This window comes from Balaenoptera borealis, assembly GCF_965194805.1.
Source record: "Balaenoptera borealis genome assembly, chromosome: 16".
NCBI classification, from domain to species: Eukaryota; Metazoa; Chordata; class Mammalia; order Artiodactyla; family Balaenopteridae; genus Balaenoptera; species Balaenoptera borealis.
This window is the reverse complement of record NC_138872.1, coordinates 21,596,403-21,620,336: the sequence shown is the minus strand read 5'-3', so window position 1 is coordinate 21,620,336 and position 23,934 is coordinate 21,596,403. Positions and strand designations below refer to the sequence as shown.

At 43.6% G+C, this 23,934-nt stretch overlaps 1 protein-coding gene and 1 pseudogene across 2 annotated transcripts in view; both read left to right on the top strand.

Annotated features, from left to right (window-relative positions):
• LOC309614120 (lipopolysaccharide-binding protein-like) overlaps window positions 1–11,177 on the top strand; it is a 51,897-nt gene extending 40,720 nt beyond the window's left edge. The window contains exon 15 of the mRNA XM_082361981.1: window positions 12–11,177. Coding sequence (XP_082218107.1) covers window positions 12–119 — 108 coding nt within the window. The 3' untranslated portion in view covers window positions 120–11,177. The remainder of the gene's footprint in view (window positions 1–11) is intronic.
• A 311-nt stretch (window positions 11,178–11,488) lies between these two features.
• LOC309614262 (lipopolysaccharide-binding protein-like) overlaps window positions 11,489–23,934 on the top strand; it is a 30,231-nt pseudogene continuing 17,785 nt past the window's right edge. The window contains exons 1-3 of the transcript XR_014249783.1: window positions 11,489–11,509; window positions 22,919–23,067; window positions 23,673–23,828. The product of XR_014249783.1 is annotated as a lipopolysaccharide-binding protein-like (transcript). The remainder of the gene's footprint in view (window positions 11,510–22,918; window positions 23,068–23,672; window positions 23,829–23,934) is intronic.

Below are 23,934 nucleotides of genomic sequence, written 5' to 3'. Positions count from 1 at the left end.
TTCTTTTTCAGACATATAAGTGTTTAAGAAGAAATTTCCCTCTCATAATTTTTTTTTTTTTAATTTTATTTATTTTTGGCTGCGTTGTGTCTCCATTGCTGTGCGCGGGCTTTCTCTAGTTGCAGCGAGCGGGGGCTACTCTTTGTTCCAGTGCATGGGCTTCTCATTGCGGTGGCTTCTCTTGTTGCAGAGCACCGGCTCTAGGCACACGGGCCTCAGTAGCTGCGGCTCGAGGGCTCTAGAGCGTAGGCTCAGTAGTTGTGGCACACGGGCTTAGTTGCTCTGTGGCATGTGGGATCTTCCAGACCAGGGATCGAACCCGTGTCCCCTGCATTAGCAGGCAGATTCTTATGCACTGGGCCACAAGGGAAGTCCCTCTCATAATGGTTTTAGCTGTATCTCATTGCTTTAGACACATAGTGTTTTCATCTTTGTTTTCCAATCTTGTTTGAACTTACAGTTTTGACTTTCTTTTGTTCTCAAATGGAGTTTTAAATTTTGAGGAGGGGATGCAACTAGAGATTATCATACTAAGTGAAGTAAGTCAGAAAGAGAGAGACAAAAACTATATCATATCACCTATATGTGGAATCTAAAATATGACACAAATGAACTTATCTATGAAACAGAAACAGAATCATGGACATAGAGAACAGGCTGGTGGTTGCCAAGGGGAGGGGGTTGAGGGAGAGATGGAGTGGGAGGTTAGGGTTAGCAGATGTAAGCTTTTATATAGAGAATGGATAAACAACAAGGTCCTACTGTATAGCACAGAGAACTATAGTCAATATCCTATGATAAACCATAATGGAAAAGAATATTTTAAAAAAGAATGTATACATGTGTATAACTGAATCATTTTGTTGTATAGCAGTAATTAACACAACACTGTAAATCAACTATACTTCGATTTTAAAATAAGTAAATAAATTTTGAGGAGGGTTTTAAAAAATATTTTATTTATTTATTTATTTGGTTGCACTGGGTCTTAGTTGTGGCATGCGGGCCCCTTAGTTGCAGCTCCCTGGCTCCTTCGTTGTGGCATGCAAACCCTTAGCTGCCGCATGCATGTGGGATCTACTTCCCTGACCAGGGATCGAACCCAGACCCCCTGCATTGGGAGTGCAGAGTCTTAACCACTGCACCACCAGGGAAGTCCCAAGGAGGGGGTTTAATTTTTCCATGTGGTTGGGTTTTTGTCTCATTTCTACCTTTTTTTTTTAAAATATATATACTAGTTTTTTTGTTTTTTGTTTTTAAATTAATTAATTAATTATTTATTTATGGCTGTGTTGGGTCTTTGTTTCTGTGCGAGGGCTTTCTCTAGTTGTGTCAAGTGGGGGCCACTCTTCATCGCGTTGCGTGGGCCTCTCACTATCGCGGCCTCTCTTGTTGCAGAGCACAGGCTCCAGACGTGCAGGCTCAGTAATTGTGGCTCACGGGCCTAGTTGCTCCGTGGCATGTGGGATCTTCCCAGATCAGGGCTCGAACCCGTGTCCCCTGCATTGGCAGGCAGATTCTCAACCACTGCGCCACCAGGGAAACCCCTCATTTCTACTTTTTGTTTTAATTTCTGGTTTTATTACTTGGTGGTCAAAGAAGTCTCTACTATTTCTATTTGGGGGAAAATTACTGGTATTTTCTTTATAGCCATGGTCAAGTTTTGTAAATATTCTCATGGGTGTTTCAATGGAAGACATATTCGCTGTTTACATATTCATTTGTTTGCACGATGCCATATTATCACTAATATCTACCTGATTCATTGTTTGATTCAGATCCTCTGTATCCCTTTGTGACCTGTGGCTCTTGGTAAAGCCCTTTAGCCAGTGTGGTTGAGCTGATTCACCTCTGTTCAGCTGGCATTGTACAAAGGTGATATCAGAGTGTGATTCTCACCTCTCTCTCCTCACCTTGCCCTTAGCTTGTTGGTTTGATATAGGAGCCCAGCTCAGAGAATTACAAGGGTGGTAAAGTTACAGAGTCATCCTTACAGCCCTGGTTCCCATCACCCCGGGGCTTCAAGACAGTCGCAAGGTGTGACCTTCCCTAACACTCTTGAGACCTCTTTTGCTCTGAGTTCTCATCTTTCCAAGTAAAGATGTTGGCCAGACCCTTCCAGACCCTCTTACTTACTTTTAGGAAACCTGTACCTACTTAATATCCGGGAGATAGGCAGGGACTCTCCATGTCTTCCTTAAATGTGTTACAGATATCTCTGGGCGGCTGGAAGGGTACTCTTGCCAATTTGCTCAACTCTGCCACATTCATTTCAGATGACACGTTCTTCTGTTACTTGCTTCGTCAATTTGTCTCTGCTGCTGCTGTTGTTCACCTGAAAGGTGTTGGAGAGGGTCAGCGGGGCTTTCACTCTGCCACCTTTTCCTCCTCATACCCATCAAAGCCAATTGCTTCTGTCTCTTGCCACGTTCTATGAAAGCCAATAGCTGGATCCTCACTAAATTGAGAGACTGTGTGCTGAAGTGTCTGACTCAGAATAAAAGCTATTAACTTTATGGATCCTTGGGGACACCTCAAAGGTCATTCTGAAACTAGAGTTCAGCGGGAAGCCCATGTGCTTGCTGATGAGGACAGACAAGGCGTGTTAAGGTGCCTTTGAGAGACAGCACAATGGCTTCAATCACATGTCTTGAGGACGGAGAGATGCTCCCTATTGTGTCTCCCACAGGCAGTTCGAAGTGGCTTCTAGATAAGCAGCAACCAGGCTGCTCTGGTTTAATAATATTCCTCTTATTTTCCTGAGCAATACCAAGGAGTCAGTTGAGCTGTCTATAAACACAGTATTCTCAAATTTTCTTTGCTTTTTCTTTACTGTTTTACCTTTTTCTTTCTCCTTCCCATTTTGTTCTTTTTTCTTTCTTCTCCTGTTCCTGCAATAAATTTGAAAGCATCAGTGTTTCTAATGTCCAGGAAGTATTTTTACGACTCTTTTTCTTTGCTTTAGACCTTACTGGCTCTTTCTTTAACCATAATTCTCACCTCCTCATAGTAGTATTTTACAAAACAGGAAATTTCTATTTACTGTAACTGGAAATTATTATATAAACATTCTTCATGTGTATTGGTCAGGTTTCAGCAGGTTGTGCTGCAGAACAAACAACCCCAAGATCTTAGCGGCTGACCACCACAGTGGTTTATTTCTCACTCATGTGACATGTCAGTTGCAGCTCTGTGCCAAGTCCTCTTCATTCTGGATCCAGGATGCAGGAAGAAAGGGAAGATCAAAGTGCAAAAGGGACAAACTAGCCAAATCTAATCCCTTTTAGAGGGCTTTTTCAGGAGCCTACCCTTTCCTGGTTCAGGTGGGTCACTCAGCAGCCTCCTACAGCTCAGGCAGCTGGTCCAGCACCCATTCCTACAGTCTACAGCAGCCAGAAGCACTGAAAGGCCGGTAGCTTCCCCCAGCATCCCCACCTTTGGCAATTTTGTATTCAAGTGCTTCCATTGAGATACCTCAGTGGTATCAGGATAGCTTTCCCTGGGACGATAGAGGGCAGTTTTCTGGCAAGTTCCACCAAGGCAGACCTCAGTAACTTTTCTGCTGTTTAGTGAACCACAGCTGTGCCCAATCCAACAAAGTCTGGACCTCAGCACTGGGGGCAGGGCATAGGGGAGGGGAAGCTCTTTCTCAGCCCTGAGAGTCATGACTGCTCCTTATATCTGCTACTTCACCTGTATTCTTCAGAGTTCTCTTTACCTCTTACTTGGCAACCCCTCATTACTTCAATCCTCTGTTATAGTCAATAATTCTTTATATTACACTTTCCCTATTCAAATTACCATGTGGTTTTTCTCTCCTGATTGAATCCAGACTAATACACCAGCCCAGCTTTGTTGGCTCACATCTCATTGGCCAGGACTAGCTGCCAGTGCTGGGAAATGTAGCTCTTTAGCTGGGCAGGTGGCCACTTCAACTAATCTAGGGTTCTACTAACAACGAAGAAGGGGTGTTGAGGTCTTGCATAAACAATGTGCAGCGTTGACCTCAACAGAAGTACATATTGATAAGGATGCCTTCCAGATCTCCAGTCAAACTTCTCTGCTTTCTAGGACAATTCCCTTGACCACACCCATTGGTGAAAATCCCCATCTGCCCACATCTCCAGGTGAACATTCTTACTTGTCCACATCTCCAGGCTCATTTCACAGCATCCTCCCCAATACCATGGATCCCTTCCCTTGAAAATCCCCTCAGTCCTCCTAGAAGAGGATTAAATAAGCGGAAACAAATTCAACAAGTATGATTTGCTCTATTATGAGCATTACACAGACTGAATGTCCCACAGTGTCCCCCTGAAACAGGTGGGAAGGGGGCAGGGCACAACCTTTAAAAGAATGACATAGCCTTTGGATATGACATAAACTGGTAAGAACCAACTAGGTCCAAGATGGCAGAAGATTCGACTTCCAGTAGACCTTGAGCTTCATTTTATGCTCATTGTAATACATTAGCATATGCTAAATGACACCAGGGCCATGACAGTTCTGAGGCTAACCATAAAAGGCCAAAAAGTGGGCAGTGGCCCAATTCCTGGAAATTCCCACCCCTTCTCCAAGATAGTTGGAATAATCCTCCCACTCATTAGCCTATGAAATTACCCAGCCCATAAAAACGAACCATCCCATATTTCAGGGCCTCTCACCTTCTGAGATGGCCCACACTCTGTCTGTGGAGGGTGTTTCTCCCAAGGCCACTCTCGCCTTTTGAGACAGACCATGCTCCGTCTATGGAATGTGTATCCCTCTAAATAAATCCACTTTTTACCTATTGCTTTGTCTCTCACTGAATTGCTGAGACATAAAGACCCTGAACTTCAGTAGGTCCTGAGACCAGATATGTGATTTAGTTATACAGAGTGAAGTAAGTCAGAAAGAGAAAAACAAATACAGTATGCTAACACATATATATGGAATCTAAGGGAAAAAAAAAAAGGTCATGAAGAACCTAGTGGCAAGACAGGAATAAAGACACAGACCTACTAGCGAATGGACTTGAGGATATGGGGAGGGGAAGGGGTAAGATGTGACAGGGTGAGAGAGTGGCACGGACATATATAAACTACCAAACGTAAAATAGCTAGCTAGTGGGAAGCAGCTGCATAGCACAGGGAGATCAGCTCGTGCTTTGTGACCACCTAGAGGGGTGGGATAGGGAGGGTGGGAGGGAGGGAGATGCAAGAGGGAAGAGATATGGGAACATATGTATATGTATAACTGATTCACTTTGTTATAAAGCAGAAACTAACACACCATTGTAAAGCAATTATACTCCAATAAAGATGTTTTAAAAAAAAAAGACAGTGGATTCAAGTCCCCATCTGGGTTTTGGCCAGGTTTGAGTCCCGGCCCATTGGTTCAAATCCCAATCTGAGTTGTGCGGTTTCACCCCCAGTCTTTGAAAGCCCCCCAGTCCCTCCAGCCTCTCAGACAGCCTGCCCACTGGCCCTCCATGTGCTGTGACCCATGTCGTGTCTGCCTCCCTAAACAGTTGAAGCCCCCTTAACAGGGGGACTGACCCTGTGTCTGTCCCTTGCAGCTCCCTGCCAGTCACCCTGGCCCCCAAGGCAGGGAAGGGCATCCTCTCCTTTCTCAGGATGCTCCCCAAGCTCTCAGAGTCTGCGCCTGAGATGCAGACATTATTGCTCCCCGTCTGATCCTCTGACTCAAGCACAAGTTCCAGCCAAGATGGAAAAAGGAGGTAGTGATGGGAACTTGCTGTGTGACTGTGGGAAGGTTAACAATCTCCTTCTCAGGGATAGCTGTGAGCGTTAAATGAGAAAGCGAGAGTCTTGCTAGTCACACAGTAAGTTCTCAGTAAATGCTAGCTGGGGTATTTTTATTTTACAGTTGCTGGCTAGCTCTTCAGGAAGAGGGGTCTCTCACCTCGAGGAGTTTAGGAACCTCCAAGTGAGTTCTGACCACTTTGAGGTCCTGGGGCATCAAGAGAAGTCACTCTGAAGGAACAGGAGGGGAGAGCAGCTTAAACAGCCAAGCTCCCCTGGTGGATGTTAACTTGAATTCACAGGAAGTTTCACAGGGAGATCTTTCCAGAAATGCAGAAGCTGCATTGAAAGTGCAAACTGCACCGCCATCTACTGGCCATGTCTTGGAAGGAACGTAGACAAGTAGACAACTGGTCACACTGTGCTGGTTAATCACGTAGATTCCTGGCCCACACTCTCAGGGGTACTGGGATGTCTGCATGTTTATCAAGTCTTTCAGTGGATTCTTGTGCAGGTGGTCCAGTGCCCCCCACCTCTTCCCATGAGGGGACCCTATTTTAAGGCATGAACAAAAATATTCACAATGATGTGATGCACTGAAATGCACTCTTGCCCAAAACACCTAATCTGAATCTAATTATGAGGAAACATCAGACAAACCTAAAGAGAGTGACTGGCCTATACTCTTCAAAAATGTCAAGGTCATGAGAGACAAGAAGACTGGGAAACTGTTACCAACCCAAGGAGACTAAAGAGAAAGGAAAACTGAATGTAATATATGATCCAAGATTTTCTTTCGTTATGTAGGATGTTATGGGACAGTTGACAAAATCTGAATATAGGCTGCTGAAAACAGTATTGTACCAGTGTCAATTTCATGATTTTAATCATTGTACTATGACTATATAAGAGAATGTCCTTGCTTTTAGGGAATACACGCTTAAGTGTTTAGGGGTAAAAGGCCAACAGGTTTGCATCTGACTTGGAAACAGTTCAGGAGGGAAATTTATGTATATATATGTATAATCTTGATGAAGGGTGTTCAGGAATTCTTTGTACTCTTTTTGCAACTTTTTTAGCAGTCTGAAATTATACTAAAATGAGAAAAATTTTTTCACAGCCTTACTGAGAAAATAGTGACATAATGCCACCATAAATCAGTTACACATTAAAACCTCACCTTTTTACAGAGCCCTTAGTAGGTGCTGGACATGTGCTTTTCATGGTTTATCTCATTAAATGCTCACAGCAACCCAAAAGAGAAATGCTGCTATTACCCTCCAATTTTCACATGAAGAAAGCTTCACCTCAGAGAGGTGAAGTAATCTGCCCAAGATCACACAGCCAGTAGGTGATAGAACCGGGATGGGCTCTCTCAATCCACGATCATAAGAATCCAACTAGCAGCACGTAGGGTCCACAACACTAGAAGACATGGTTCTCATTTTTGAAAGGACTGGGGGCCACTCCTGCAGTTGCCAGATTGAACTCTACCATATCCTCCAAACATGGTCTGCCTCTGTCCAGACCATTGCTCCTGACTGCCTTTTTTGCTGTCTTCAATGTCCCTCCCCTACATCCTCTTCTGGGCTGAGAAACCTCTTCCCCCATAGTTCCTTCCCAAGCCCTGTACCTAGGAGGGACCTGTCCCCGCTCTGCAGTCCCACAGCCCTATACTTGTCCTTCTCTCAGAGAATATCCTATTCTCCATCTCCCACTATAACCCTTTGGCAGAGGCAGAAGAAGCAAGCTATTCCTGGCTCCAGCTCTGCACTCAGACAGACCTGGATTCGAAACCTGGCTCTGCCATTTACTGGCTGTGTGATCTTGGGCAAGTCACTTCACCTCTCTGAGCATCTTATAAGTAAAACAGAGCTACGATAACCCAACTCATTATAAAGAGAAAGAAAGATGAGCTATACAAGACATTTCCTATAATATCTGGCAAGCAGCAAGTACTTAAAAATGTTAATTACTATTCCTGTGTCCTACCTCCATAATGACTGTTTTAAATTTTTTCAGATAATTTAGTTATAAGCATGTGTCAAAGTTTTATTTTGATCATGCCACAAAGCCAAGTCAGAGTTCCCTTTTGTTAAGGACATTTCCCAGGAAAAGAGAATGATTGGATAAGCATTATTAAACTGAATACAAGATAAAGAATGTCTGATAATCAGCTGAGTGTTTGGGTAGCTGATTTCTCCAAGGAGGTTTTAATCTTGTTAGAGTTTATCAGAAAATTGCTTAAGCATTTATCAAGAATGCTAATTTCCTCCCAGAAGGAGACTGTGAATTGCATCAAGCAAGAGAGTTCTATACCAGATCGTGATGGGAACACTTTTCTCTTAATCAAACTCATAATAATCAAGGCTGACATTTCGTGAGGGTTCACTATACACCCAGCGTGGAGCTGTGTCACAGGCCTAGCCTTGAAGCAGATCCTGGATGTTTTTTTGTCACTGTGCCCTGTTCTGACTTAGTTCAGAGTCAGACTATGCAGGAGGCTACAAAATGCTAGTGGAATGTGTGAACGGGAGTAGCGGCCATCACGTCCCAGGACTTTGCATGATGTGGGACACACACCCTCTCCTGTCCTGCACACCACCAAGATGGAAACAAACAGGTTTCTGAGAGTAGAAACCATCCACTGTTCCCCCAATATAATGGGATGTAAGTACATGACTTGGTTAGGCTTTCTGGTTCAATACTGTCAAGAAAGTCCTTTACCGGCTAGATGACAAAGTGCTTAATTCTGGCCACAGAGCCTGGCAGAGAGACCAAAGACTCATTACCAAGCATGGATGCCTTTCCTCTGGCAGACAATAAAGAGTTGGATCCAAGTTGCTCATTAGTTTCTTTAGGGATTTGTTGGACATCTTGCTACTATGTGAACAAACAGATGGACTTGGCTGTTGGCCACAAGGATATTTAATGAGGAACAGATCTGCCTACCCATTGTGAGAAGCAAAACGCTGTGTCTGAAGGGGGTGCACTGCCTCCCATATGGTTTTGGGATGAAGTCAGTGGTCTTCAAAGTGTGGTCCCCTGACCAGCAGCATCAGTATCACCTGGGAATTTGTTAGAAATGCGAAGTCTTGGTCCCCACCCCAAACTTACTGAATCAGAAACTCTGAGGTGGGATCCAGCACTCTGTGCTTTAACAAGCCTTCTAGGTGATTTGGATGCACATTCAAGTTTGAGTTAAATTGGGTTAAGTTGTAATATGTTTTCCTCTTTCTGTCTTCTCTGGCTTCCCCACATCTTCTCTTCCTCCCCATCATCTCCCATCCTTTCTCCTCTACAAACCAACACCTTCTCAGAATCTCCTGGGATTGAATATAAGTACTCAGCTGGGTTGTGAGACCATCCGTGGATCACCAAGAAAGATGGAAGATTATCAAACTCCAGAAAATTGTCACATTCTCCCAGCTGAACGTTTGAGAGCAGGCCTGCCTGGATGAGCTAGAAGACACCTTGATGGCATCTGAGGCCACAGCACCACATGCTTCTAAGGCAGAAACAAGATCAGGCCAGAGTTTGGAGTCTGTGCTGTCCTGGAGCCAGCCATGGCTGCTCAGAAGATGTTCAGAGCAAAATAGCTCAGGGAAAGAACAGCAACTGGGAGAAGAGGTGAAGAAATGGCTGTAGGTGACCACAAAGAGGCCTGGCACAATGGAACCATTCAGAGAAAAATACAACGGCTACAGGATGGATCTATGGAAACACAAGAGCATGTACTGGGCTCTTGAATGGATTTCCTGCAGATCTGGGAGCTGATATTCAGTGGATGTTCAAGGAAAGGGTGACTCCTGAAGGCTGGAGAACTTGGGACACTCATGTGACACCTACAAAAAGAAGGCACAGTCAACTGATTCTTTTAATAAACATTTTCAATTCACCATGGCACATGCTGAATTTTAGGCAGAGGGCAGATCTGGTACCTCACTCTGGTACTGTGGTCCCTTCTAGCAGGCTCTCCAGCCAGCTCCACAGCCATCTCTAGGTCTACTTAGACCACTCAGGATCCCAGGCAGCTCAGGGAAACTAAATTTCAAAGCCTCCTGCTATGGACAGAGTTATGTAACCCCAAAATTCATATGTTGAAGCCTAACCCCCAGTGCGCCGGTATTTGGAGTAAGGAACTAATTAAGGTTAAATGAAGTCATAAGAGTGAAGCCCTAATCTGGTAAAATGAGTGTCCTTATAAGAGACACCAGGCATATACACAATGGACTATTACTAAGCCATAAAAAAGAATGAACTTTTGCCATTTGCAACATCATGGATGGACCTGGAGGGTATTATGCTAAGTGAAATAAGTTAGACAGAGAAAGTCAAATACTGTATGTTATCACTTATAAGTGAAACCTAAAATATAAAACAGGTGAATGAATACAATAACAACAACAAAAAGAGACACCAGGGAGGCCACTCTGTCTCTCTCTGTCTCTGCTATGTGAGGACATGGTGAGAAGGCGGCCATCTGCAAGTCAGGAAGAGAGACCCCACCGGAAACCATATTGACTGGCACCATAATCTTAGACTTCCTGGCCTCTAGAACTGTGAGAAGATAAATTATTTTATTTAAGTCACCCAGTCTATGGTATTTTGTTTTGACAGCCCAAGATAATGAAGATAGCTCCCTCTGTCTGATCCCACCAGGCTGTCCAGTTGTCCTGGATATACTACAGGGTAGGACAGGGGATAGTTCAAGAAGTGGCTTCTTTCAGATTGCTAAATGGGAAGCAGAGTAAATGATTTCCCTCCTGTCCTCAGTGTTCCCTCTAATGCACCTTTCCCCCTGCAAGCCAAAGTCCACAGAAGAGACACCTTGGACCCCTCAGCCATCTGTCCAGGAAGCACAGAGAGTCCCAAACAGGGTCAACACTAAGAGGACCACACCAAGACACATTGTAATTAAAATGGAAAAAATTAAAGGGAGAATATTTAAAGCAGCAAGAGAAAAACAACTAGTTACATACAGGGGAACTCCAATAAGAATACCAGCTGACTTTTCAGCAGAAACTCTGCAGACCAGAAGGGAATGGCATGATATATTCAAAGTGATGAAAGGGGAAAGCCTACAACCAAAAATACTCTACCCAGCAAGGCTCTTTTCATTCAGACTTGATGGAGAGATCAAAAGTTTTACAGGCAGGCTGGGCTTCCCTGGTGAAGCAGTGGTTAAGAATCCACCTGCCAATGCAGGGGACATGGGTTTGAGCCCTGGTCCGGGAAGACCCCACATGCCACGGAACAACTAAGCCCGTGTGCCACAACTACTGAAGCCCGCATGCCTAGAGCCTGAGCTCCCAACAAGAGAAGCCACCACAATGAGAAGCCTGCACACCACAACGAAGAGTAGCCCCCGCTCGCCGCAACCAGAGAAAAGCCCACATGCAGCAATGAAGACCCAACGTAGCCAAAAATAAATAAATAAATAAAAATAAATTTATAAAAAAAAGAGATGGTGGGCCAGCTTTGGCCCACAAGTCATAGTTTGCCAACCCCAGGTCTAGAGCCAACTTAGATATCATCAAGATGGCAGGTCAGATTTGGATAGCAAGAATAGAGTGGACAAAATGTTGTTTTGGGGATCAGGGAATTTGATTTCAAACCTCTGCTCTGCCATTTACTAGTTGTGTGATCTCAAGCAGACACATATTTTCTAAGTCTCAGTGGATTCATCTGTGAAATGAAGAGGCTGTGACCTCATCAGATGGTCATGAGAATTGAACACAATCATGTATACAGAGAAGCTCTCGGTAAGCCATAAATAAGATATATGTGTGAGTAATTGCCCAGGAGATAGATTCCCCTGAAAGACAGTAAGTATTATTACCTCTACCTGCAACACGCTTCCTCCCTCCACCCACAGCCCTCCTTCCTCACCGGGCCTGTCCCCATTCTTCTGGTAGGACCCGTAGCTATTCACATGAAGAAACACATATGTGTGTTCTCTGTACTGCTTGTCTGCCTTTCCCACTGGACCACACAGCAGGACTCATCTCATTCCCAGCTCTATCTCCCCCTCACCAGGCCAGTACCTGGCCTGGAGTCTTCTCAACAAACACTTGCTTAATCTTTTCTTGAGTTCTCTTCCCACAGTCTTCTATTGGGGTGGCCAATAGAAGAAAAACGTTCATTTGGGTTTTTCCGTAATGAACTTTTTGGCCAACCCAGTACTTAAATTTCAGATACTCTATGAAGGAAAGTTGGATGGAGACAGTGGAAACATTTCCAAGTTCGTGGGTTTGGGAAAATTCCTTATAAAAGCTGGATGAGAAATCACTGCCCAGGATTCTGAGTGTCAGAGTCTCTGGAAATATTCTGAGAAGCGGGAGGCTACATGTGTCCAAATGTTCCCACACTTCTCATTTCTGTTCTATTTCCTCCTTCTTTAAGGGAAAGGACATCTACACTTTCCCCCAAGCATCCTTGGGGGAAACTTCAGCCTATATGTGGGAAGTCCTTAGAGATTTTTTTCTTACATTTTTTAAAATCTCCCCTCACTTCCAGGCAAGCAAGTTATACAGGTAGCCTGAATAAAAGGGAGTAATTGGCCCTCCTGCAGTTCCCTTTCCTGCTAAGTTTCATTGAGCATATGCCTACAGTCCGCCCGCAGAAGCACATGGGGAAAGTCTTCAGTCTAGTAATGAAGTAATGGAAGAGATCACCCCCTACATCAATTGTTTCCCCTTGTGAGTGCCAGGGGGAAAAGTCCCTCAAGGCTGCAGCCAGGGAATGCTTTGCTTCTTATGAGCAATTGGTATTTTTTTTCTATGCCATAAGTCTTGTTTGCCACTTTGCTTTGGCTGCAGGGAAGCTCAGCATCTACCTCTAATAACCTACATGTGAACTTTTCTTCCAACCTCACCTCACTCTTCTAACCTTATTTTCCATCAGCCTTGATTTCTTTATCTGTTTTCAGCTTATCGTAGTGTTATTCCTTCTGTAAGTTGCTTTAAAGCCTATTTAAGTGAATTGATTATAGAAACAAAAACACTTTGAGCCTGGTGTGTGTTATTGCCCAGAATTCATCTGGGGCACCTGGAAAAATTGACTTGAATACATCTGACCACAGATGTCTATGTCTTTGGAAGCAAAATCTCCTCCCTACAATTTTGGAGAAATCCTGGTGGGCTTACATTCTCACTTATTCACTCAACTTACATTTCATGAGCATGTCACCTGCTCCCTCTGTATCCAGTGGTGCCACACATATAGCCTCAATCCTAAACATAAATGCAACTCCTTGGATCCAAAAAAAAAATTAAACATAGAATTGCCATGTCATTCAGCAATTCCACTTTTGGGTATGCATCCAAAAGAATTGAAAGTAGGAACATAAATGGCTATTTGTACACTGATGTTCATAGCAGCATTATTCACAATAGCCAAAAGGTGGAAACCACACAAATGTCCATCAACAGATGAATGTATAAACAATATGTGATATATACAAACAATGGAATATTATTCAGTGAATACAACTGACATATGCTATAAAAGGATGAACCTTGAAGGCAGTATGATAGGTGAATGAAACCAGTAACAAAAGGAAAAATATTTCATGATTCCACTTATATGAGGTACCTAGAGTAGTTACATGCATAAGACAGAAAGTAGAACAGTGGTTACCAGGGGCTGGGAGGAGGGGAAAATGGGAAGGAGGTGCTTGATGGGTACAGAGTTTCAGTTTGGGAAGATGAAAAGGTTCTGGAGAAGGATGGCAGTGATGGTTGCACAACGATGTGAATGTACTTAATGCCACAGAACTGTACACTTAAGAATGTATAAGTGGCACATTTAAATGTTAAAGTGGTAAATTTCATGTTATATAAAACATATACTTTACTGCAATAAAAAATGTTTAAAGTAAGTCAGACAGAGAAGGACAAATATTGTATGATATCACTTATATGTGGAATCTAAAAAATGGTACAAATGAACTTATCTACAATACAGAAATAGAGTCACAGATGTAGAAAACAATCTTATGGTTACCAGGGTGTAAGGGGCAGAAGGATAAATTGGGAGATTGGGATTGATATATACACACTACTGTATATAAAATAGATAACTAATAAGGATCTACTGTATAGCACAGGGAACTCTACAGAATACTCTGTGATGACCTGAACGGGAAAAGAATCTAAAAAAGAGCTGATATATGTGTATGTATAACTGATTCACTTTGCTGTACACCTGAAACTAACACAACATTGTAAATCAACTATACTCCAATAAAAAAATTTTTTTTAATGTTTAATGCAGCTCCTTCACCACTTTCCACCAAAGGAATACACTAAAATAAAGATTCCTAAATATCTCAGACCTTACCAAAGAGTTAAGGGAGGTAAAGAGGAGATCATGGAATGCACCACCCAGGAAAAAGATATTCTAATCTACATTCAGCATTGCCATTCTGAAAGGTCCCTTGTGGCCACTTTGCAGCCTGAGTTTTCTTTGACATTTTCACCACACTCATCTCCCTCTTCATTTTGGTTCCTCTCTGGTCCCTCCACTCCTCTGCATTTCACCTCCTACTGCTCTGAAATTCCAATCCCCCCCTCCTTAACTATGTATATAAGTTCAGTTGTCACCAGTGTCTACATACTTACATAATCAGTGCCTTCCATTGAATGGAAGCCATCTCCTTGGAAGGCTAATGTGGTTGTATGTGCCATTATTTCCTGGGGACCAGATCAGGTTGAACTTGAATGTAAGTGTTCAAGGATATGAGTGGCTGAACAAAAGGTCAACTCACTTCACAGCCCGGATAGTACAGGTAAGGGGATGGTCAACCCGTCAGCATAAAGACCTGCTCCAAATGAAATAGCCTACAAGAACCGGATAGATCATTCTGTCTTTCCAAGGCAAACGCCTCCACCAGAACGCTTACTCTCTTTGAGATTCTGTTTTATTGATAATTACCTCTCTCAACTCCATTTTCTCCTCTCTCCTCCCAGTGGCTCTATATGTCAAGTGAACACTGGGCTCAAGCATTGGGGTTCAGATGGCCAATGAACTAAAAAACAAAAATAATTTTTTCTCAACTCCACCAGCCCAATGGTTCATTATCTCATCTCATATTTCTTTAGAAAGAAGAAGAAACCTGTAGGGAACGTCCTCAACAACAGAGTCTGCAGCTGCAGAGGTCAACCTCCCAGGGCACAGTTAGGGTGGAGAAGGATGGAGGGTAGATATAGAGAGGCCAGGGGACACTCTCCAGCCACTTTACTCCAGCAGGTTTTCAACACCATCCAAATACAGAAGATTCCCATATTTATATCTTCAGCCCAGGGACTTCCCTGGCAGTCCAGTGGTTAAGACTCTGGTGCTCGCAAGGCAGGGGGCACGGGGAACTAAGATCCCACGTGATGCATGGCGTGGCCAAATAATTTTTTTAAAAAAGTATATATATTTTCAGCCCAGATCACTCCCCTGCCTTCATATATCCAAATTCCTGCTTGACAGCCTCACCCCACTGAACCATAGGCCTGCCAATCCAAATATGTCCAAAATAGAGATCTTGATTTCATAACTGGTGGCTCCCTGATCTTACCCACCCCAATGAATGGAACCACTGAACATGCATTGCCTAAGCCAAGAAAAGCAAGAATTATTGTTGATTCCCCTCCCTCTTCACCCATATCCAACACATCAGAAATCCCCAGCTACGTACACTGCCACCTTAATCCAAGGCACAATCGCCCCTCCCCAGATCTAATACCCTCTTAATAGGGCTTCCTGCTTTCACTCTCAGTCTCCTCCAATCTATTCTCTTCTCAGTGGCCAGGGCGTTTGTTTAAAAATGTTAACCAGATCATCAGGCTCACCTGCTTTAAACTCTTCATTCACAGAACAATATCCAAACTCTTCATCATGGCCCCAGAGCCCTATAGGAGCTGGCCCCTGCTGATCTTTCTGACTCCATCTCCTACCTCCCTGGCCCTTCTCATCTTACTCTTCCTCATCCTCGCTCTTATTCAATCACCGTGAGCCCTTGCACATTTGCACTTGCTGTTCTCTGTGCCTGTAGTAATCTTTCCCCAGCTAGACCCTCCTTACCCTTCAGTCTCCTCCGAGACACCTTCCCTGACCACCTTATCCAAAGTAGACCTCCCTCCAGCTCAGGTCCTAGCTTGTCACCCTATTTCTTTTGCAGAATCTGCACGATCTATAGCAGACATTGTCAGCATCCTCCCAGAGCCCTCAGATCTTTTTTTTTTTTTTTTTTTTTTTTTTGCCGTACCGCACAGCTTAGGGGATCCTAGTTCCCCAACCAGGGATTGAACCTGGGCCCTGGCAGTGAAAGCACAGAGTCCTAACCACTAGACCGCCAGGGAATTCTCTAGATATCTCAGATCTTTCTGTGTGTTTCCAGCTGCTGGGGAATCAACACCCCCTCACCCTGGGAATAGTCTCACCACACGTTGGAGGCCGTAGTTCCAAGGCATGTGTTTTGCACCATTTCTTAGAGTTTCCCTCCAGGATTAAGCCCCAGTCTCCCACTGTGGTCTCTGGCTTAATATCTCATCTTTTGTCAGCTGCTTTCCCTTCCTGTATGGATTCCCCATCCCACTACCATGTCCCCTCCATCTTCAAAATAAACCACTTACACTCAAATCCTTGTCTCGGGACCCGCTTCTGGGGAAATCCAGGCAAAGACACTACCTAAAATTATCGTGTTTATTCAGTTGTTCATTATGTCCCTGACAAGGATGTAACTTCTTTGCCGATATGCACTCTGTCAGCTCGGGCCCTCCAGGAAGCAGACACCAAGATGAAACTGAAATGCAAGAGATTTATGAGAGAAAATGCCTGTGAAGGATAGAGAGGAAAGGAAGCAGGAGTAGACAGAGTCTTCAGACTACAATTTTGGTCTGACATATGTGAAGGGAGAGAGGGAAGGAGGGAGAACTGAGCTGTTCTAATTGAGAACTGTATGTGTAAATTACACACTGGGTTTTGATGACTTAGTATGGAAAAAATGTAAAATATCCCATTAATTTTATAGTGATTATATGTTTAAATGATATTTCAGATATACATATTAGGTTAAATAAAACATTATTAAAATTGGCTTCACCTGTTTCTTTTTACTTTTTTAATGGGGTTAACAGAAAGTTTTAAGTTACACATGTGGCTCGAATTACTTTGTTTTTTGCCCAGCACTGAGCTAAACAAAAGTTGTGAGGTTTGGAAGACAAGGACCGTATGAGGCTTCACATATTAGAAAGTGCCAGTCATGTGAGAGGCTCTATGTACATTGTTTTATAACAGCTTTATTGAGAAGTGAGTCACATACTATAAAATTCACCCTTTTAAAGTGTACAATTCAGTGATTTTTAGTATACTCCCATAGTGGCACAGCCATCACCACCATGCCATTCCTAAACGATTGCATCACCCACCAAAGAAATACCCGCAACTGGGTATAACCTGCAACAATTCTGAGCCTTCTGACAAGTTCAGACCTTTCCCATCTGGGGGCTCCTAGACTATTAAAAACTGAAGAACTCCTAAATAGGTTTACAGGCTCAATTTACAAAATTTATTAAAATTTAGATATTTACATTTAACAAATAAACACTATTAAAATACTCACATAAAAATACCATGAAAAATAACTGCGCCATTCACAAAATAAGTATAGGGTATGTTTTCTAAAACATTAATTCAGGGAATTCCCTGGCCGTCCAGTGGTTAGGACTCCTCGCTTTCACTGCCAAGGGCGCAGGTTCAATCCCGGGTCAGGGAACTAAGATCCCCACAAGCCAAGCCGAGCGGCACAGCCAAAATAAATAAATAAATAAACAAAACATTAACTCACTGTGCACCAGAGGCAATATTGGTCCTGGAAAGAGACACAAATTTATCTTTGAGGATTAACCTTCTGAGAGTCTAAATCAACAGGCCCTTTGAGAAGGAGAGATCCAACCAAACATGGCCCTCTTCCCACCGAGCCCACCCCTACCGTTCTAGGCCTTGCTAAGGTTATTTGGGGATTATGAAATACTGTATTAAGTGTTGTAAGTACACACATTAAGGAAGTAACCACCAAAAAGGACGGACTTTTATTAAAAATTAGGGGAAAAATCTAGTTTTCTCTTCGAAGAGTATGTGATAACTCTTGCTCACCTCTCCTTAGAGCAATGCCAATCTTAACAGGAAGAAGACTCCTAGGTATTTGGCTGAATTTCTGAATGGATGTGTGATGGAGCCATTTGAGTCACCTACTAGACATCCAAGTGGAGATGTTAGTTAGAAATTTGGGTCTATGAGTCTGGAACTCATGGAAGTGGTAGGCACTGGAAATGTAATGTGAGGTCTTATACAGATAGAAGATGTTTAAAGCCAAGAGACTGAATGAGGTCACCTAGGAAGTGAAAGAAGAGAGGAAGGCCAAGGTTGGAGCCCAGGACACTCCAACATGTAAAGGCTGGAAAGAGGAGCAGGTGTGAGCAAAGGGCCCTGAGAAGAAATGGTAAACGAGATAGGAGGATATCCAGGGAAAGGTATTGTCCCAGAAGGCAGGTGAAGAAAATGTTTCAAGAAGGGAGGAATCAACTCTGTCAAATGCTACTGATGAGTTTGGCCAAGATGAGGAATGATAGTTGACCAATGGTGGCCTCAACAAGTATAGTTTTGGTTGAGTAGCGGGGGTGAAACCTGATTACCATGAGTTTAGAAAAGAACAAGGGGACTTCCCTGGTGGCAGAGTGGTTAAGAATCCACCTGCCAATGCAGGGGACACAGGTTTGATTCCTGGTCCGGGAAGATCCCATGCCTCGGAGCAACTAAACCCGTGCGCTGCAACTACTGAAGCCTGCGTACTGAAGCCTGTGCTCCGCAACAAGAGAAGCCACCACAATGAGAAGCCCGCGCACCGCAACGAAGAGTAGCCCCTGCTCGCTGCAACTAGAGAAAGCCCGTGCACAGCAACGAAGACCCAATGCAGGCAAAAATAAATTAATTAATTTTTTAAAAAGAACAAGAGAGAGATAGTGAGCCTATGCAACCAAATCAACAAAGGAGCCACTAATGTTCTATACCCCTTTCCTGGTGCACATTCCACTCTTCTCCATTTTGCTCTGTGCCCAGGGAGACCAACCTGTATGGACCACACCAGTGGGCTCCTTATCCTCTGGCTTCCAAGTGTGTCTGGCAGGAGATGGGAGGGAGGAAGGAAGTGAGTTGAGGTGTCCTCTACAGGAGGCCTCTATACAACTCTCTTCTTCCAGCTCTGGTAAGTGCTTCCTCCCTTCTCCTTTTGTGCCTGGGGTATGAGTTCAGCTGTCACTAACTTCAAGTTCTTGAACTATCCCTGTGGATCCCCTAAACTTTGCCCATACCTTTGAAAACAGTCTCTTTGTAAATAAATTCTCTTTGAATCATCCTTACTTAAATATGTCCTCCATTTACTGTTGAGATATTGACTTATACAAGTTATAATCCAAGAATTGAGCAGGTACCTGGGAACCTTTTGTTAAAAACATTTATTATGGAAAATTTCAAGATATATTAGAGAGAATTGTTATAATAAACCCCCATGGACCCATTACCCAGCCTTAGCACCTAACTCATGGCCACTCACATTGCATCTAACCCCTGCCTGCCCACTCCCCACCCCTGCCACTGGATTATTTTAAAGATCTTGGACACCCTGGACATTCATCCATGAATAGTTCAGTATGGATGTAAAAAGTAAGAATTTTTTACATTACCACAATACCATTATCACACCTTAAAATTTAAGACTAATTCCATCGAAATATATAGTCGGTGTTCACATTTCCCTAATTGTCTCATAAATGTTTTTTTTCCTGCACAGTTTGTTTGTATACCAGGATTCAAACAAGTTCTCTTAAGTTTCGAAATGTCCCTTTTATTTACTTTTTTTCTTTGCCATTTTTTTGGTTGACGAAACCAGATCATTTGTCCCGTGGAATTTCCCACATTTAAAAATTTTTCTAATTGCACCCCTATGGAGTCATTGAACATATTTTCATTCCCGTATATTTTCGGTAAACTACTAAAATTTAGAGGCTGGCCAGATTCAGATTTGAGTTTGTGGCAAAAATACTCATAGATGTCTCTGGGTACCCCTATTAGCATCAAATCAGGACTTACATAATATCTTTCGAGTGCAATGAGCACACCTACTGTCCAGATCTTGATTTCTAAATACCTTTCTTCCCTAAAAGGAACCAGGCTCCTTGGAGAAATGACAGATGCCAAGTTGGGGGCAAACAAAATATAAGATAAGCGTGAAATATCTTCTTCCATCGGAAAGTAAGTAAGTGCTCAAAGAAAGATGGAGACACATCAAAAGGACATGTGAGCCAGCTTGAATGGACTCTCACTGGACAAATCTGAGATAAATTTTTTAAAAAATAAATTTATTTATTTATTTATTTAGGGCTGCGTTGGGTCTTCTTTGCTGCGCGTGGGCTTTCTCTAGTTGCGGCTAGCAGGGGCTACTCTTTGTTGTGGTGCGTGCCCTTCTCATTGCAGTCGGTGGCTTCTCTTGTTGAAGAGCGCAGGCTCTAGGTGCGTGGACTTCAGTAATTGCAGCACAAGGGCTTAGCTGCTCCGCGGCATGTGGGATCTTCCCGGACCAGGGATCAAACCTGTGTCCCCTGCATTGGCAGGCAGATTCTTAACCACTGTGCCATCAGGGAAGTCCCAAATCTGGGATAATTTGAGTATCAAAATAAATAATGATATTAATGAATTATAACTCAGGGAACAAAATAAAGATCCATGAGTCCACACTAATATAGACAGATAAATATATAAGTAAATACGAAGGAAACACTTTTCCTTACAGTAGAAAGTCAATTAATTTGTAACTTTATGTTTGATAGCTTTTTATTATAAATAATTTAAAACCTACAGGAAAGTTGCAAAAACAGAACAAAGATCTCCTGTATACAATTCACCAAAATTCCCCAATTGTTAACGGTTTCACTATATTTAGTTTAGCTACCAAAACATAAAGTTTTGCATAGTTGAATTGTAATATGAAAATTTCCAACCCCATTTCCCGACCAACATCTCCTTATACATATATGCTGGCTTAGATACAAAAGCGTATTCTTACAATAATTTCTTGGCAGTGAAATTAATGGGTCAAAGTGTCTTAAACTCAAATATTATCCCATTGCCCTCTGTATTAGCTCCCTAGAGCTGCTGTAACAAATTACCAGAAATTTGGTGGCCTACAACAACAGAAATTTATGCTCTCTCAGTTCTGAAAATCAGAGTCCAAAATCAAGGTGATAGCAGGGCAGCAATCCTTCCAAAGACTCCAGGGAGGATCCTTCCTTGCCTTTCTCAGCTTCTGGTGGCTCCTGGTGTTCCTTAGCTTGTGACTGCATCACTCCAATCTCTGCCTCCATCTTCACACGGCCTTCTTCCCTATGTGTCTCTCTGTGTATCCTCTCTTCTTATAAGGACACTCTCATTGGATCTAGGGCTCACCCAAGTCCAGTATGACCTCATCTCAATCCTGACCTTAATCACATGCACAGACACTGTTTCCAAATAACATCACAGTCTGAGGTTTCAACAGGAATTTGGGGGCACACTCTTCTATCTACCACACCCCTCTGAAATGCATGAATTTATACTCCAGCAACAGTGTGTGCATATGGCACCACATTGTTCAGCTTTAAAAATTTTTTTTGTTCAAGATCAGCCCCAGCCCCACTGAACTATCCCATGATGGGACCCAGAAGTTCCTAAGAAGTTCTTTGGAAAAGCAGATGTCCAGCCCAGCTGTGAACTCCTGCTCCAGTTCCCTTGTCCTGCAGCTGCCTTGGGGCCACTGTTTCTTACATCTGCCCTGGGTGACATCCAACACTGCTGGGAAGAAGAGGAAGCACTTTCCCCTTCCAAAGCCCCTCCTTGGACTGCAGGGCAGTGAGAGGACACAGCTCCATCTATCCCTCCGAGGAGGAACTACAACAGAACTCGATGACACATACAAGCAACAACTTCCTGGCAACCATGATAGTCTGCAGGGGAAATCCAACCAAGAAAGCACAGTCCAGCAGCCCTTCAAGCAACCTTTTCCTTCATTGCAAATTGCTGGAACTTGGGCTGCCCGAAAGCCTTGAACTTTCTCAGCTCCTCTCAACTGGCTCAGTTCCTCATCTGGCCCCTGGCTTTATAAGCACCTAAGCTTCTGCTTAGGGAAGCTGCAGGACACATAATGCAAAGCCAGCTCGCAGTGTTACCAAAAGTGGGGTCCGGCTCCTTGCAGCTTGAAAGCCAGTACTTGAGAGGTAAGGTTGATAGAAAGGAAAGTTTTCTTTATTTCGGAGGCTGGCAACCAGGGGAGAGGGTGGGCTCATGTCCAAAGGCCAACTCCGCACTGACAATCAGTGGGCAAGAGTTTCAGGGGTGTATAGGTGGAAGAAGGGGGCTACATGCAGAAACAGCACAGTCAGCTCTGACAGTCGTCTTGAAATTGGGCATGCAGTGGTCTGATCAGCGTCATCTTGATTGTTTTAAGTACAGTTAGTCTTCAGTTCCAGGGTCGGTTTGTTCCCATTTCTTGGAGACCAGTTCTCAGAATTGTGGCAGTCTATGTCATGGCTACAGTCTGGTCATCATGTATCGATAGTTAACTTCTTCTACAAGGTGTGGGTTTCAGTATATACAAAACAGCTCAAAGGATATGGCTCAGAATATTACCTATAGCCCTTGAGGAGGAACTTAAGGTCCTTGACTTTACTGAATGACTATATTATTATTTGGTCTCGTTTGACTGTTTTCCTTTGTTTCTACATGTTCTCACTTCTCTGATTAAATGTATTCTTTGACTAAAGTTCTTCTACAGGCAAGCAGGCGGAGGACATGTGTGGGGCTGGCGTGGAGGACCATCAACAGGGTCCTTGCGGTGGTGAGAGCCCAATGAGTAGGATGGACAAGGGCAGCTAATGGGGGTGGGTGTCCGAGGCGAGAGGAAGGTCTTTAGTCTTGGAACGCTGGGGAAGGCTTCCTGGAGGAGGTAGAGCCTGAGCACACCTTGAAGGATGTGAATGAGATGATTTAATTGTCCTTTGCGGTTTAAGTCAATAAATTTGAGACAGCGTGAGAGGCTGAAGGGGACTCTCAAGATTCATTCAGAGGAGTGATGTGCCCTTGGTTTTTCTGAGTTTGATGATCTGTCTTCCTTCCCTAGACTGAGGATACATCGCTTCTTACTCCAGAACTCCAATCTGAGTCTACACCCAGGGCAGGGTGTCAGAGCCTCCCTGTCCAATAACTATGTGTCTGTCAGTGGGAACTGGAAGGTGTTTTTCACGTGAGTAGTACTGGCGTTAGACTGTTTCTCGGCTTTGGGCAAGGGCATGTCCTCTTCCACTGGAATTCCCTTTCTGGGTTCTGAAACCTCCAGTCTATAAAGGACACAGATCTGACCATCTCTAAGCCTCAGTTTTATTATCTGTAAAATGGGGTCAGTAATAACCCACCTCATAAATGCAATTGCGGCTTAAATAAAATAACAGATGTAAGGCATTTAGCAGTGTGCCTGGCATGTAGCAAATAATCAACACTGGCGGTTTTAATTTAAATGTTGAGGCTCAGGGACTTCTCTGGTGGCGCAGTGGTTAAGACTCCGCAGTCCCAGTTCAGGGGGTCTGGGTTCGATCCCTGGTCAGGGAACTAGATCCCACATGCACGCCACAACTAAGAGTTCACATGCCACAACTAAGGGGCCCGCCTGCCACAACTAAGACCTGGTGCAATCAAATAAATAAATAAATTTTTTTAAAAAAATTGAGGCTCAGACAGGACACACAGCTGGTTAGTGGGGACTGGGAGACAAACCTGGGTCTTCATACGTTTGACTTCTCTTCTGGGAGGTGACTGGTTCTACACCCTTTGCTTCTCATTTCTCCCACCCAGCACCTTATATGCTACTTTTGATCTGAGTGTGGATGGCACTTCCATCTCGATTTCTCTGAACTTGGGCAAGGACCAGTCTGGGTGACCCACTGCCTCCATGACCCACTGCAGCAACTCCACTGGCCATGTCAGCATTGAAATTTCTGGACACCTAAGGTAAGTGACCCCACACACTTGCTGGAGATTGTCAGAGTGGCCTCGGCATCCAGCTCACCCAGGGGATGCCTCTGATGGGACATCAGAGCAAGACTGAAGATTCATG